Source organism: Eschrichtius robustus, chromosome 5, assembly GCF_028021215.1.
Source record: "Eschrichtius robustus isolate mEscRob2 chromosome 5, mEscRob2.pri, whole genome shotgun sequence".
Taxonomy (NCBI): domain Eukaryota; kingdom Metazoa; phylum Chordata; class Mammalia; order Artiodactyla; family Eschrichtiidae; genus Eschrichtius; species Eschrichtius robustus.
In genome coordinates this window covers 61,744,472-61,762,032 of record NC_090828.1, presented here as the reverse complement: position 1 = coordinate 61,762,032, position 17,561 = coordinate 61,744,472, and the positions used below count along the sequence as shown (strand labels likewise).

General features: G+C 37.1%; 1 protein-coding gene across 1 annotated transcript in view; it reads right to left on the bottom strand.

Annotated features, from left to right (window-relative positions):
• Positions 1–1,331: 1,331 nt before the first annotated feature.
• METTL8 (methyltransferase 8, tRNA N3-cytidine) overlaps positions 1,332–17,561 on the bottom strand; it is a 79,990-nt gene continuing 63,760 nt past the window's right edge. Inside the window, exons 6-11 of the mRNA XM_068543922.1 lie at positions 16,383–16,432; positions 10,997–11,060; positions 9,652–9,791; positions 5,080–5,186; positions 4,870–4,935; positions 1,332–4,129 (exon numbers count right to left, since the gene is read on the bottom strand). Coding sequence (XP_068400023.1) covers positions 3,981–4,129; positions 4,870–4,935; positions 5,080–5,186; positions 9,652–9,791; positions 10,997–11,060; positions 16,383–16,432 — 576 coding nt within the window. The 3' untranslated portion in view covers positions 1,332–3,980. The remainder of the gene's footprint in view (positions 4,130–4,869; positions 4,936–5,079; positions 5,187–9,651; positions 9,792–10,996; positions 11,061–16,382; positions 16,433–17,561) is intronic.

Here is a 17,561-nt window from a genome sequence, read left to right as displayed (position 1 = left end):
GCTGACTGCAAGCTTTTGCTTTGTCATTCCTCTCCGTTCCTTTCCTTCTCTTCCTTCCCATTTGTAACTGTGGATAAGTATACCTACTTTTTTCATAGAATCACTGGATCTAGAATGAGCTGTCTCCTTGAAGATCGTCTGATCCAAACTCCCACCCATTGCTATAATTCTCCGCTTGATTCAGGAGCTCTTTTTCTTCTCCAGCAGCTTTCCCGAACAGCATTTGAGTCTGTCAATTAAAAGTGTACTGATGAGACTAGAGGTTTTGGAATCAGACACTTCTGGGCCCAAACTGTGTTTCTGCCACTGACTCGCGGTGATATCCTAGGCAAATTACCCAATACCTCAGAGCTCCAGTCTTATCTGTTAAATGGTTACAATAAAAACTAATTCATAGGAGTTTGAGGATTAAATGAAGGAATAATGTGGTATATAAAAGTGTAGTATATAAAAGACTTAGCACTCAGAGGTAAATTAAGAGCAGCTAAGCAGTTCAACAGGAACTAGGACCCATGCTTCCTGTCTGACTTGCAGGCAATATTTTTCCATGCATTTTACTGTTTTTCTCACAAGGTCTCATAAAACCACTGAAAAAGTTTCTGTTGCTGGAGTACTCTATATGCTGCCTTGTAGACTGTAAATGCTGTTATTAATAACAATACCTCACATATATTCAGTGCTTTAGATTTTACAATGCACTTTTCACAAGGAGGGGAGGTGAATACCCACACCAACATGTCTACTGATGACTAACAGAGGCAGAAAGCAGAAGGAGCAGAGGCTCAGAAAAAGGCCTATTAATGATGCAAATGTGAAGTTATCTCCACTTGTGAGGAGCATAACAAACATTAAAACCAATTAGAAGTAATAATGCGTGATATATTCTGGCTTCAGAAATTGGCTTTGATGAGTTGGAAAACCAGAGGAATACAGCATAGGAGTCTGGGGGCAAGAATTTAAGTTACCTGATGTTGAACGGTTTATGTGGTCCTGATGCCCCGGAGGGCAGCTCTTCGCATATGGGTGAATAATTTTCACGTACAAATGAGTATAGCAACGATTTAGATTGCATGGTGGTGGAAACCTCGATGTGTTCATAATTTAGAGACAACGCATATGGAACTGAGACAAGCAAAGCAAATAAGTTCTCAGAAGTCAACATTAACTGGGTGTTTCAATACGACAAATGTGTCATACTGAAATGCAAAACTTTTAATAATAGAAACCGTTACCTTGGCTTTCTCACAACCTTATGAAACAGTACTTCATGTGTGTGAGAATTTTTACTTTTGGAAAATGTTCAAAAGTGAATTTTTATAAATGGAGGAAAACGGAGGGTGCATTTTTAATATAGCATATTTCATTGTTTCTGTATTATAAAATGAAGGAACACATCTTTTTCTGTTAGAAAGAAAATAGTCCTTTTGAAATTCAGCTCCCTCAGCAGATGAATTTTTAAATATCAAACCCTGCCTAACTAGTCCTAGCTCCATGGATGTGAGGGAAAAAATGAGAATTTCATGCAGTTATCAAATATTTTAAACTAATACCCAAGCAGATACATTTGCAACATTTCGTGATTTCTTAATATCTATAGGCAATATTCCAAATCAGGTCTTTCTCTTTTTTTTCCTCTGCCAAAAAAATCTACATTTTGTCTGGCAGCAAACTCTAAGTAGGGGGTTGATTCAGGTAGGCTAAGGGAGAGAAAGACTGACCAGACAAGCAGAAGACACTGATAGAAATGGCCCATTGAGCAGCCATGTGGAATAGGAGGTCTATGCTAGACAGAGCCCAAAAGAGCCCAGTTTGTGTCTCACAGTCCAAATTTGGTTGATGTATTTTTGAAGTTTCTAAAGGTTAACTACATGCTGTAATACATTATAGAAAGACACGGAGCAGAATTTTACTGTGCCAGTCAAGAAGCTGGCTTGAATCTGCTATTTAGGACAGAGAGAGACAGTACAATTTACATGTATGAGAATGTGGGAATAATTTTACCTTCTGTTGTTTTTAAAACCACCTTGGGCCATGATTTTTAAATTGAGACACAAGATCTGCCGGGGTTCCTATAGCAACATTAACTTATCTAACTGCCCTTGCTGTACGTAATACTTTCGTTACTAGTTTGGCTTTTAAATATACACTTCAATTAGGAAAACAACTGAGTTAAGAGTCTCAGGCAAATTTTGACTTTTACTGCATGTTTAAACAGAAACCTTGATATTGTACTTCTGAGGACTTGTTATCAAGGTAAATGTATGCAAAAACCTTCCGTGGTTTTCCTTGCCCCGATCTCTGACCTCACTGCATTCCATTCTGTTGACGACTCCTCAATCAATCTCTCTAAATATATTTATAATACGCCATGGCTAGGATAAAACAGAAACAAACCAACGTCAGATGGCTCTAGTCCAGAGACTAGAACCCAATGCACCCTCTATTCAAGGCTGTCTATAAGCGGACGCCCTCCCCATCTTTTCTCCACTATTCCGAATCATGAATATCCCCACCAAACATACCTGTCTTCTCACCATCTTCTGAGAGCATATGTTCTAGGACTAGCCTGAGACCTACCTCCTCCCAGAACCCTGATTCTTTCCCTTCCATCCCATAGCTGATCTTTCTCTCTCTTCAGAACCATTATTACTACTGCTACCACCACATGATGTCTGTGACTGGGCAGCAACCCTCCCCTCTTTTTTGATAACAGTGTCTTGATTTTCCTTTGAGGAACTTGCCTCCATTCCATATAGTCTGGTGGTGCCATCAAATAACCTGTCCTGCCCCAGTCTGTCAAAAGATGAATCCATGATCCAAATCGGACCAATCATATTCTTCCAGGAAGTTGAATTTTAAGTGAGTTCAAAAAGGAAAAATAGTTGGAACTGATCATTCTGATGGTGGTCCTTTCAAGAGATTGTCCATGTCTTCCAGATTTCTGTGGCTCATAATCAATCAAGCATATCAGCTAGCTGATAAGCTCCCTATTTGAGTACTTGCTCACATATTATCTTAGATCATGATTTAGAGGCTTGGGATGCACACAGTTTGCTTTGCCAGCTAGAGCCTATTTATGCTCTCAGAAGACAAAGCTGGGTCTTTATTTATTGTATTATTCCATATAATTCAGCACAACGTAAGTACTCAGTATATGTTGTATAATGAATGACAGACCAGTTTTAGAAACTCCATTTTTACCAAGTGCAATTTGCAAGCCAATTTATGTCTTTTTTGAGGCAAGGTGGTAAATAAATTTTTAACTGCTACGATTTAAGAATTTTCTTGGGTATGACAGTTGTCTTAAAGAAGGCTTCCAACTTGTACACCTAAGAATAGCCTGAAAATAATATTAGCATTGGTCATACTTCCCCAATTTTAGGAAAGGAAAGAGAAACTAAAATTCTGTTTCAGACATTAGTCTGTGAATTAAAGAAAAAAAAAGTTTTGGGACGAACAACGACAAAACAAAAAAATATATACTTTTGTCTTGGTCTTGTGACTTTCCTTGGAAACAAGGTGAGCTGCCTCTCTGCTATCAGTTAACAATGGAGGAGAGTTCAACTGTGTTCAACTAATGTATAAATATAGTAGATGGGTTTTTTTCACTTCTAAAAAATGGCAGGTTTCTGCTTCTCAGAATCATCTGACTTATATCGGTAATTTAACTGACTGCTTATAAAACTCAAAGAACAAACAAAATGGTTAAGATGTAATAAATCCAAACAAGCTTTAGCATATTAAGTTTTGAAAACACAGAATATTGTGCTCTCTTCCAAATCACTTACATGTGCTTAAAATGCACAAAAGAGCCCACCCATGGTAAACAGCAGGGTATACAAATTCTCTTCTTCTGACTGTCTTTTCAAAAATGAAAGATTTACAGAAGACTTTGAATAGTGTAATCCTCTGGTTTGTACCTTAACATGATACATAGTTCAGCCATGAGAAAAGAGTGAAAATACCAATTTGGAGCTTTTTTAAGTGAAGGGTAATGGTTTCTGGAATTTTCCTTGAACCCACACTCGGTGCATTTTCACTTTTTTTTTCCTATTAACTTGTAAGCGACGATCGACCAGATTTTGCTTCTCATTTAACCCAGCCTTGCAGAACATATCGTGGACTTCCCCTGTGAGACAAGAATGGCAGTCAAATGTATGATATGTGACTTGTGGGGAGGGGCAGTCAGGAACAATGGAACATTAATGGAATGAATGACAATCTGAATTTTCATTTATACCAAGAAACATTCTCTAGTACAAATTGGTGAAGGAAACCCGTGACACCAAGTGGGTTTCTTCTATTGCACACAAACACACCAAGTATAAACAGTTGAACACAGCAGGTGTAACAGATTACAACACTATCGGTTGCAGCTTTCAATATTTTGAAAGGTGCCCAGATCTGAGTTTTTGTTGGTTTGCAGAGACCCCAAATGGCACATTGTAAAAGTACTCACATAAGTTTGGGGAAAGTCCTTCAATGCAGGATTCATTTTAAATGCTTTTTTAAAATGAGAAATTGACAAGAGATAAGTAATTTTCTATGGACTCTTAAAATCACATTCCCTCTTTTGGCTGTGGCATGTCATCAATTTTTTCATATCTGGGCTAACAGTACCTCCGAAATGGAAACTTCGTTAGGGTATGAGGATGAAACAAGTGATTCTTTAAATTGGAAAAAGATTAAAAGGCAAAAAGGCCATTTTCAAGCTTTTACATAGAACAGTTATAATCACTAAAGTGTAAAGACATCTAATGTTTATTCAATTCTTGAAGCCTCATTTTTAGAGCTTTTGAGTTTCTCCCTGCAAATAATACCCAAGGAAAGTTTTTACGGCTAATTATTTCCTCTTATAGATAAGCATACCTTTTGTAAAGAAATATGCTCTGGTACCATCTCCTCGAACATAAAAGTTTTCAGATAAACAATGCCCTAAAAAAAAAAAAAAGTGTGACAAGAGAAACTTAGTATTCCTTAAGAAAACCACCACCACCAACAACAACAAAATTGACATGAAATGTAACACAGCATTCTTTGAAACACAAGAAAATAACTCCAAACTGAATATACCATTACCCCTTTTAAAACGAAGCTGAGTCTTATCATATCTTCCATAGTCCCGAAATAACAGCATCCCCCCAGGTTTCAGTAACTTGGACAGTCGGTTTACAACACCTTGCATCCTTTGAAAACAAAGCAAGAGACTCTGTGGAAGTCTTGTTTTATACGTCACATTTAACCTCCTTAATGATAAAATAAGCACAGCTCAATAAGGCCAAAGAAATGTAAGCCACAAATATAAGGGGAACAAAACCAAAAATATTTTGTATAGAAAGAAAAAAGGACACCAACTTGCTAAATAATCAGATTCAAAAAGCCTAGACTATCAAGAAATCACCCAAATGACCAGAGCGGTAACTTCACAGAGCTTGATGTGTGATGTCAAAGCTGAACTGCAAAACCACATAGACATTCCTGATATTTACAGCAAATTAAGGTAGTTCCAAGGCAGAAAAAAATGAAGTCGTTTCATTTTCCTTGCAAGATAAAAAATATGCCAGAACTGTCCCAATCAGACATACCTACTAAACAGGGATCACCTTTCCTCCAAAACTAGCTGCTTTTCCTCCTGACTTCTTTATTTAGTTCAAAGGTACTAAATTCACCAAAGTGTAACACCTCAGAGAAATCTTTGACTCCTTTTATCCTTCTCTTCTTCCACTATCCTCAGCACAACCATTTGGTCATCAAATTGTTATGTCTTTTTTTTAAAAACTACATATTTGATAGTTTCTCTCTCTCGTTTCCCATTGGTACTCCCTTAGTATACAAACTCCAACATCCTCAGTCCTAAGGCTGGAAACAGAATTGCTTCCTAACAGGTGTTATTATTCTCCCTGCCAATCCTTCCTGCATATTATTGATGAATTAGTATGCTTAAAATGATGGTTTTGTCAAATCATCCCTTTGCTCAAATTTTCATGATTTTAATCCATAGGATAAAATCTTAGTTTCTTATTTGAGCCCTTAAGATCACCTACAACTGACCTCAATCTTTCCAACATCTTTCCCACTACTCCCTAATCTGAAGCATCTTTAGCCAAACTGTTACATGCTTGGTTCTGAGCAGTCCATGCCTTTGCTCACGTGGTTTCCCCTCAAAGAATTCTCTCCTCCTTACTATTTGCCTGTTTAAATTCTATTCACACTCTAAGCCCCAGTTCAATACTGGGAAGCTTTTACTTTTTTACTTTCTTTCTTTTACTGCTTATTCTACCCACCTGGCTCCCAAACATGACCCCCTCGTGACTGTTTTTTTTAAATTTATTTTTGCCTGTGTTGGGTCTTCGCTGCTGCGTGCGGGCTTTCTCTAGTTGCGGCGAGCGGGGGCCATTTTTTGTTGCAGTGCGTGGGCTTCTCACTGCGGTGGCTTCTCATTGTGGAGCACAGGCTTTAGGCGCGCGGGCTTCAGTAGTTGTGGCATGCAGGCTCAGTAGTTGTGGCTCACAGGCTTAGCTGCTGCGAGGCATGTGGGAGCTTCCTAGACCAGGGATCGAACCCGTGTCCCCAGCATTGGCAGGCGGATTCTCAACCACTGTGCCACCAGGGAAGCCTGTGACTGCTTTTGATTTAATGTTTTTGGTTAAGTGTTCAAGGCCTTATATGTGATTATGGTACAGAGATGACAAAGATTTCAGATCTCATATCAACCAAGTGACTGACATTGGCTGCCAACGAAGCTCTACTGAAAAGGACTCTTAAGACTCACAGGGAATGACAATCTACAAAATCAATTATCAATGTCTGCCCTGGGCAGCGAATGGTAAATGGCAGCCTGTGTACTAAGTCCTTGCTGTCTCTGCTTTATCGAAGTTTCTTAAAGCTTCTGAGCATTCCTTATTTTAAAAATGAGGAGTTTTGATCAGATAATCTGTAAATTCCTTCCAATTAAAACACTGTTCAGGGACTTCGCTGGTGGCTCAGTGGTTAAGAATCCGCCTGCCAATGCAGGGGACACAGGCTAGCGCCCTGGTCCGGGAAGATCCCACATGCCGTGGAGTAGCTAAGCCCATGCGCCACAACTACTGAGCCCGTGTGCCACAACTACTGAAGCCCGCGCGCCTAGAGCCTGTGCTCCGAAACAAGAGAAGCCACCGCAATGAGAAGTCCACGCACCGCAACGAAGAGTAGCCCCCGCTCTCCGCAACTAGAGAAAGCTGGCACGCAGCAACGAAGACCCAATACAGCCAAAATTCTTAAAAATTAAAAAAAAAAAAAATTTAAAACACTGTTAAGTGGAATAACAGGGTGAAACAGTATGTCAGGTTATGAAAGAAGTAGGTAGTGAGAAAATGAAAGTAACCATGAAAACAAGAGAGAAATGACAGAAAAAGGTGCCATGATTAGAAAAAAAGCTCTTTAAAAAAACTGGAACATAAGTACATGAAAGAGAAAAAGAAAAGTATTTTTCCTTGTTTATTTTATTACAGGTTATTTTCACACTGCGCTTATATCCTTAGAATTTGGCAATCAAAGAAAACCATATCTAAACCTTAAAATATTCACTTTCCGGATAAATGTTTTATGTACAGAGAAAAAAAATCTCTTTCTGCAATTATCAGCAAAACAAGCATGAAACGAAAACACAAAAAAACAAACAGCCAAACACTTCAAAATGTAGCCTCCTTCTGCAAATCCTCTCCTCCCAACTATCCCTTAAAGTCTGCGTTGCAGGTGAAGGCAAGAGGTGGGGAGCTGCTTCTCTTATCAGCCCATCTTGGCTCATAATGCAATTCCAGAGCCAGTTCCTGAGAAATGCAGGTGGGAGTGGCCTGCAGGTGACATGGACAAGAATGGGGGAAAGCTCCCTTTTCTTTTTTTATCTGACTTGGGCCAACTCTGCTATCCTCACCTATCGCTGGATGGACGGAGAGGAGAAGGAAAAGAAGAGATTAAAAAAAAATGAGTGTTTATTGACTATTCTATACTTAGATCTTTAGAAAACATACTTTTATTTCAATAACAAGAAGGACAGCTACCTCTTTTTTGGTAGCCTTCTATGGTTTATTCCCATTTGAGCTGGGACCCCAAGACTCAAGGTCTAGCTGAATTGCTTTTCCAAGCTGGCAATAAGCCATTTTTCTAGAATTTTCCTGGGGCTGAATCTACTACCACAGTGCTAGATGACCCTAAAGATACTGCCTTACTTTTCACTTACTATTACCCAACTTCTACTCATTCACCTCACTTTTAGATCATTTCCACGTAGGTAAGAAAGTAGCTACTGACATGATACATCTGAACTTATTTTATAATAAATAAATAGAATGAATATATGTACTATAAAAACAATCTTTCCAAGATATCTGCTTCCCCTTCTCTTTAACATTCAATTCAAATCATGACAAAAATACATTATCTAAACTAATTCAAATAGTCTTTTTGAGGTCTTATTTTGAATTTAAACATTTCCTGTTATAGATGTCAGATAGAAAATCTTGTTCACTATCCACCTACTCTATCCTTTTTACTATTCATCCTTTTAACTGCGAAACAAAATACATAGATGACATCCTTCTACCAGTACCTGAATAATGCCAACAGTATAAACAGATTAGCAGAAAGAAATAGGTTATAGAAACTGGGAGGAAGTAACTTCATGGAACTTGATATATCTCACCAGGTGCAATTATATATTTCATTCGTTAATTGGAAATCTAACTTGCTTTTCCATAAGTAATCAAAGTGCACATCTCTGAATGAGAAGTGAAAGGACTGTAAAGGGTTCTAGTGACCTTATAACAGCAAAGAAAGGACACAATACTCGATTTCTTTGGGAAAGAGTCACACTCACCAAACAAAAAGCGGTTGATGCCAAGTCTGTATCTATTACCAGAAGATCACGAAAACCCAATTTTAAGAAACGTTATGAAGGCACAACCCCTGACACTTACCACACATGTATCTTAATACATACAAGGTGGCAAAATTTTAAGAAAAGTGATCATTTTAATTGCTGGTAATATCTCTTTGTGCTTCCTCTTTGGAGAAAAACTGTATTTATTTTTTCAAAATCTTATGTGAACAAAAATATTTAAGTCATGAATATTTAAATGAGGGCACTAGGCCAATCTTAGATTATAAAGGTCCGAGGTTAATCTGGCAAATCTTGATAACCCCTAATTCCCTAGTGGGCTTCTTTAAAACAAATATTTTAAAGCCCATCGACAGACCAGTGTGAAGCCAAACAGATTTACAGCCCACCTCTTCATGAACATTCAGCAAGATGCTAAATCAAAGATGTTTGTTTCTGATCACCATGTACAATTTCCCTCTTGGGAGTCTATTAGGCTGTTCTGAATTTGTAATTTCCTTGAAGCTCTGTCACTTTTAATAGGTATGTGTCTTGCCAGAAGATGCTTACTTCATTCTGACAGTGACAGAAAGCTCACTAAAGAAGTAGTGTCACCAGTTTCTTTCTGAAAGTCTGAAGAAAGGAAAAACTGCATTTAAAAGGCTGCATATTATACATAATGTAGTTCATTAAATAATAAATTCAAGAATTGTCATTTTTGCTTTGATAGTTCTGAAAGCCACTCCTGATAAAGGGGCTGTACACATCTGCTCTGCCCTTTCGTCTTCATTTACCTGTCAGGATGAATGGAAGACAGCACAAAGACGAGGAGAATGACATCCAGGATCCCATCTGGAAAAGGGTAGGGTAGGCCATCGTCACAAACGTCATAAACAAAGGCACAGCACTGGGCTGCTCTGTATGATGCGTGCGACTGTCATGATAAAGGAATGAAAAGACAAAAAAAGTTGTTAGCAGACTTCTAGTATTTTTCTCAAATTAAAAAGGTCAATTTAACTTCTCTCAAGTGCCTTTCTTCTATAAATTTGATTTTTGGATTAGGTATTCTGTTAGGTTATTTCAAGCTGTCATAAAAATTTAAGTCTAGCACTTGGACTTGATAACATTCTTTTGCAATCCCTCTTTAGCTTGAAAAGTGGAGTAGGGCAGTCTTTCTGAGTCAGTAGGCAGTGTTGTTGGAAGCCCACCCTGTGTTACTTCAGAGGCAATGAGATGGTCCTCGGCTCTCTCACTGCTTATTCCATGCCTCCTTTGGCATTAATATATAAATATCCTATAGTACATAATCAACATTAGGTAATGGTGATGGCTGTACAACTCTAAATATACTAAGAATCACAGGATTGTATACTTTAAAATGGTGAAATTTATGGTATGTGAACTATCCCTCAATAAAGATGCTATTTTAAAAAACCACATTAGAGTACACACACACACAATTTGCCTATAAAAACAACACTAGAAGGATATATACCAAAATACTAACAATGATTCACTCTAGGACGCTAAAAAAGCATATTATAGGTAAATTTTATCTTCCCCTTTAGGCTTTTCAGTATTTTAGAAAATGTCTACAACGAAAAACTATTAACTCTTATTATCAGAAATTATGTTCCATGTGTTTACTATACATTTTTGTTAGAATTTCCATTCCTTTTCCATTTCCTAAAATTACCTCTTTTTGCTATGATAATGCTTACTAGCATTTGGGAATTGGTCAAATAAGGCCCAGTTCCCACCACTGTTTTCCTTACAGTTGAGGACATTTTAGATTTGTAATATATGCCTTTTCAGACCTTTTTTATTTTTTTTCAAAAGTTTTAATTTAATGAGTGCCTACTATGTGCCAAACTGTGTGTAAAGCTCTAGGGACATAAATATAAATACCACCTTGTAGGAACCACTCCCTTGAACTCTATATTAAATCCCAAACAACTTCTATCATTTTAGGGTAACATCTTAGGCATCAGTTGATGATATGATTCGCAAAATTGTAAAAGCTCAGTTAAAAATGGTCACAGATTACATTTGATGCAGTTACGTTAAAAAATAATCACTTCAACAGCAAAAAATTAGATTTTTTAATATAGCTCTCTTTAAAGAAAATATAAGGCATACCTTTACCAGCTCCACAGCTCCAGAAGCAAAATCACAACAATAAAGAAAGAACTCTGGAGCATTCCTATGAAAATGAACAAAATATTTAAATCTAGAGTCCAGATATGCTGAAGCTACAGAAGAAAGGAAAGTGTAGGTTTGAACTTATATTTCTTTTTTTTTTTTTTTTTTTTTATAATGAAGCTGCTTTTCTTTTCTTTTTTTTTAATTTTAGGGAAGGCTCTTTTATTTATTTATTTATTTATTTTTTATATTTATTTTTGGCTGTGTTGGGTCTTCGTTCCTGCGCGAGGGCTTCCTCCAGTTGCAGCAAGTGGGGGCCACTCTTCATCGCGGTGCGCGGGCCTCTTCACTATCGCGGCCTCTCTTGTTGCGGAGCACAGGCTCCAGACGCGCAGGCTCAGTAGTTGTGGCTCACGGGCCTAGTTGCTCCGCGGCATGTGGGATCCTCCCAGACCAGGGCTCGAACCCGTGTCCCCTGCATTAGCAGGCAGATTCCCAACCACTGCGCCACCAGGGAAGCCCGAACTTATATTTCTTTAACAGAATTTTGGATGACACTTGGCTTGTTGTTTCTTCTTTTTAGACACTGTTCTCTGCAGTGGTGTGTGGATGCCTTCATGTTGTTTCTGAACCAACATTATCTCAAACACTTATCAATTACAGGGTGACTTTCAAATTCCTGCCCTGATTTTAAGGCCCTCCATTATGTGGGCCTACTTGCTCTATATCCCATCATACTCTCCCATGGGAAACCTCCAAAGCCATCCATCAGCATTGCTCAATCTTCCTCCTACCCCTCACAGGCACTCTTTCTTGTCTGCCTCCAGCCAGCATGGCCTGTAACTCCTCTTAGCTTAGCCAAGTTCTATCCTCTCCAAGGACCCTCAACCCCCTGTGTCCTTTGGTGCTTCGTTTCTCTTCCCATGTGTACGTTCCTCGTTTGCTCCTGGACCTCTCACAGAGGCTCTGATGCACGGATGATGATGTATATATATATATATATATATATATATATATATATTAGAAGTTGCATTTATGTGCTGTTAAATATAATATTAATATGTTTATATTAACAGCATGTAAATACAACTTCTAAAAAATAATAAAACACTAATATAGTCTTATCTTTTCAAGTGATTTTCAAACTGTTATTGAGCCTTATATATGGACCAAGCATTAGAATACAAAGTAGTAAATGAAACTGTCTAATAAATACTGTCTAGTCAGAGTATGGGATTTGGGAGCCAATTACACCTGTGTTTAAATCCTGGATTTGCCACTTATTAACACTGAATTTGACTTAACTTCTCTGAGACTCAGTTGCTTTACCTACAATATGTAAATAAAGTAAGCAAATTCAGGGTTTTTTTTTGGGGGGGGGATGTTTACCCATATGAAAATCCTGACTAATTTTAATTGGCCTCCACTGAACTTAGACAAGTTCTATTTGGTCTTTACCTGAAATTCAGTAACAATGGCTGAGCCATGGTTACTAATGGGCAGGCACATACAGCTGTCCCTTGAACAATACAGGTTTGAACTTCGCAGGTCCACTTACACATGGATATTTTTCAATAGTAAATACTAAGTACTATATGGTCCGTGGTTGATGGAATCTGCAGATAAAGAAGGAACCATAAATACGAAGGGTCGACTATAAATTATTCGTGGACTAACCCCCCACATTGTTCAAGGGTCAACTGTACTTTGAATTTTGTGGGTCAGTACCCTTCCTAATCATACCTTGTATGCTATTAGCAAAGGATCCTTGCATCATCTTACTTAGTAGTGTGTCTGAATCACAGAAAGAGATCAGTATGTCCTAAACAGTAATTAAAGGTATGGTCCTGGCTCTTGTGGATTTTATAGCCTAGTTGGGGACATATACAATTTCTATAGAAGTGTGCATAAGGCAGGCACCCTCAGGTGAAAGTCTTAAGAATTTTGAAGGAGGGGGATGGCATTGCTAAGTGGGGAGAAGGGGAAGGGTTTAGAAGTGGGAGTCACATGCTAGGGATGAGAAGCAGAGTTGATCCTGAGAGCACAGTGTGTGACAGGCTATATGGGCTTTGAAGCACATAATTAGAACTTCTAATCTGATTCAGGGAGGCATTTCAAGCAAGGAGGACTTCTAAATAAATACGGAATATAAGCACAAATATGCATTTAGCAAAATCTCACCCAGGCTCACATTACTCTCTTAAATGCTACTCATTGATGAATACTACATTCATGTATAATATTCATATATAGTATAGTATTCATATATAGTGCCATTCTGTGGCACTAGGGGTTTGCATTCAAATTAATATCTGTCCAAATAAATTAATGTATCATGAATAGGATTTGGTTATGAAAAGTTAACCAGTACTGAATCAAAGTTAAAACTTGTGCTGCTTGTCTTTTCTCATCCATCCCATATAAAAATTGTGCTTTATTGCAGCATATATACCCTTATTGTTTCCAATGAAATCCATATATTTGTGACTTGTAATTGTTGGTTGGTCACACATGTTTGAAGTGTCTCAAAAAACACTCAGATACATATAGTACTATGTGGTATGATGGCTAAGGGCAAGGGCTCTGAAACCAGACTACCCAGGGTTGAATCCTGGCTCTACCACTTAGCTGGGTGACCATGGAAGAGTCATCTAATCTCTCTGTAATTGGTTTTCTCATCTTTATTTTTTTAAATTAATTCTTTTATACTGTAGTATAGTTGATTAACAATGTTGTGTTAGTTTCAGGTGTACAGCAAGGTGATTCAGTTACACATATACATGCATCTATTCTTTTTCAAATTCTTTTCCCATTTAGGTTGTTACAGAATATTGAGCAGAGTTCCTTGTGCTATACAGTAGGTCCTTGTTAGTCATCTATTTTAAATATAGTAGTAGTGTGTATATGTCAATCCCAAACTCCTAATAGAGATAAATATGGCATCTAAGTTGGTTGTAAGGATTGAATGGACTCATATATGTAAAGTTTCTAGAAAGGTGCCTGACTCAGAGTAAGCACCTAATAAATGTTAGTCATTCTTATTATTGTTGCTATCATCATCACCATCATCATTATCATCATTGTTATCATCATTAAAGGAAGATGTGCCTCTGCCTTCCAGGAACTTAAAAACTTAAGAAATTAACATGGTTCTATAAATACTTCCATATAGCTCAAAATGCTTCTCTGGACACTGGCACATCTAGCTATTATGAAAGGTATGCAGTCTATCTTTGGGCAGTAGTTACTAAACACTCACAAGATACAGAACAGTCTAGTAAGCTAAAGGAAGGCATGTGCCATTTGCCATGTGTCCTACCAGACGGCAGCTTGACCTCTGAAACTGAATTCCCACTGCATCAGCAACCCAAGTTGGTCTTGTGATCACCCAATGACTTTCCAGAGCTTTTCAGTAAAAACGGCTGACTGCCTTGGCCCTTCTCCCAGCAAACAGGTGTAAATATCACCACTACCACCACACCACCAAGCACTCTCTTGGCAAGGGGTTTAAGAATTAAATGATCCTTGGAGAATGATATGACCTCTCAATTCCAGAGGTCTAATTATGGTAAAATATTCTAAAAATGTAAAACATTAATCCTATCCTCTCCAAAAGTAATAAAACACAATTTCTGTGGTGGGAAAAAAAAGTCTAATCCTCCCTTTGGAAGGCTAATCACTGGTTGCCTTTTAAAGATGAATTAATTATCTCAGGTTATTGAGCTACAGTGATTTCTAAAATATGAATATGAGGCAAAAAAAAAAAAAGACACATCCACAAAGAAAGAGTCAGGGGGTGAGGAGGCAAGGGCTTGCAATTATAAGTTGGAGGGAGAAGTAGAAGAGGGAAAAATACAACTAACAAGTGGGGAACCAGAGATATTAATCAGTCAGTATGTACCAAGCTCTATCTATATTGTATTGTTAGGCTACCTGAAAAATCAGATTAGAGTAAAATATGCTCTTTACCTCAAGGAATATATGAATAGTAGTTGAAGAAATAAGACATAAAGAAATGATATGCAAAATAATAACTTGAGATGAGTCATAAAGTAACACATAATCAACTGCCAGTGTAGTAGATTTATGTGTATTACAAGTTCAGAGATCACTGGGGTGAAGGAATCTGGCTATGTGGTATAAAAGAACAGGAAATTTTGGCCCAGAAATTGGAAAAGGGAAAACAAAGAAAATAAGTCCCGAAAGAGAAACACCATTCAGAACCGCAAATTGGCCAGCATCACTTCTGGCTGGACACTTTAACTGGTAATTTGATGATATTAGGGAATTACTTAATTTTTATTATGTTAGGTTTATAATAGTAATGAAGTATGTCCTGCTTTTTGGAGATCCATCATAAGTACTTAAAGTGTCATGATGTTGGCCTTATGTTAGTAACTGTTGAAACAAGGTGGTGGGTGTATGAGAATTCACTGTATTACTCAGTTTTTCTGAATGCTTTTACATTTTCACAATGGAAAGTTAAAAAAAAAAACTTTCTTAAATTTAAAAATAGGCATAGTGAAAAGACTGAAAGGAATTATAACAAAAATTCTGTCAGCAGCTATGCTATGGTGGTGGGAATAATGGGTGATTCCCCCCAACCCATTTTCCTCTAATGGGAACGTTCTACGATGTGCTTATGTTGATTTTATAATGGAAAAATAACGGGAAAGCTATCATGTAAACTTAAAAAAAAATAGGGACTTGACAGACCAGCCATAGGTAAAAGGTGTTAAAGTTTTGTAAGGTGTATCTTCTTCCTCACCTACTAAAACGCATAGGTGAGGTGGTGAACGGGAAGGGCAGGTCAGGAGAACATCTTTGTTCCTATCACCTACTTCTGCCTTTTTGAATCTTAGGGTTAGGTGCTATAACTCCAAACAATTTCAAGTCTAGATACAGTCATTTGACATAGGAAGGTTTTATGCTGGGTGTGGCTCCAGAAGTGATGACAAAATAAAATGAGTTTAAAGCTTACACTTTATTTTGTGTAAGCTTTAAACTCAATTCTCTATGTGTAAAATGACACCTAAGTAACCTGGAGGGGTAAATAAATCTCTAAAGTTCAGCAATTCCCAGCTTAGCGGAAGGATCAAACCTCTTACTCTCTTCTTATTCCCTCATCCACATAAACACAAGCTTAAAAAATTACTTCAACTCATGGTGGACAACCCATGCCTGTGAAACATTATTTTCAGAGTAATTCTCAGTTCACATGAAATTAGACGCTCAGACCAAGACACTTCTTTTGAAATTTCATTTAGTCATTGTTTATATGGGAACAAGAACACTACTGGCATATACATGACAACTTTTTCCCAGAATTTCTCAACCTCCCATACGTATGTAGAATTTTGTAGGAGAAAACTCTAAAACTCACTGCAAAGTGTTCAGAATTGGAAAAACACTATTCCCAGCACCACAGCCAACCTAAAATCAAAGAGTAAACAAATATCATGAAAATAAAGTTAAATTTTCCTCACCAATGTCATATTTTTTTTATTAAAAAAAAAAACTAAAAGAAATTTACTGGATCTCTGGGTATAGGAGAGTTTTCTAAACTCAAAAGCAATGAAATAAATCACAAGAATAATATGCACTGAGAAATTTGACTATGGAAACATTTAAAATTTTTACATACCAACCCCCAAAATAAACCAAATTAAAGGTGACAAACACACTGTGAAAAAAACATTTGCATTATATATGATAAAGGGCAGAGCTCATTTTTTAAAAAGCATCTGATAAATAAAGGAAATAAACAGAACACAAAAGAAGTACAAATGACTTCTAAACGTTTGAAGGACTATATGACCTATTTAACAATCAAAGGAATGCAAATTAAAATAAGGTATAATTTTTGTCTAACAAAGCAGAAAGCACTAAAATAAGAATATTCCAATCAGTAAGGGTGTGATGAAACAGACCTACACTGCTGTGAATTGGTATTAGTACAACTTCTTAGAAAGCAATTTGGCAATATATTTTAACAGTATTAAAATTTTTTTATAAATTATGAACTAGTAAATTGAACCCAAATAATAAAAGAAAATGCAGAAAAGTCTATACCCAAAGATGTTTGCTGTTGAAAACCTGAAAACAATTTAAATGCCCAGTCAAGTGAAAACAGGTAAGTAGAATCATAGTATTCCACATAGTAAAGTATTTTGCAGCCATGAAAATGTTTATAGAGAATTTTTAAAGATAGGGAAAACCGTTTATGTTATAATGTTCAATACAAACAAAGCAAAACCCCAAAATGCAGGTAGAGTATAGCTCAACTATACAAAACAGTATAAACAAAAGGAGAAAAAAGTCAGTTAAATGTTAACAGTGGTTAAATTAAATCCCTTGTTTATGGGACTGTAGATTATTTTATTCTTTCTCTTCAGCAAATTCTCTGTAATCAGTATATATTATCTTTACAATCAGAAGGAAAAGGTTTATTTTTTAAAATAGAAAATCAAGGTCTACACCAGATTATAGCAAATTACATACTTCACTTATTTCTATTTCACCTAAAAGTGGGTAATAACAGAAAGAGATAGAAATTAAGGCC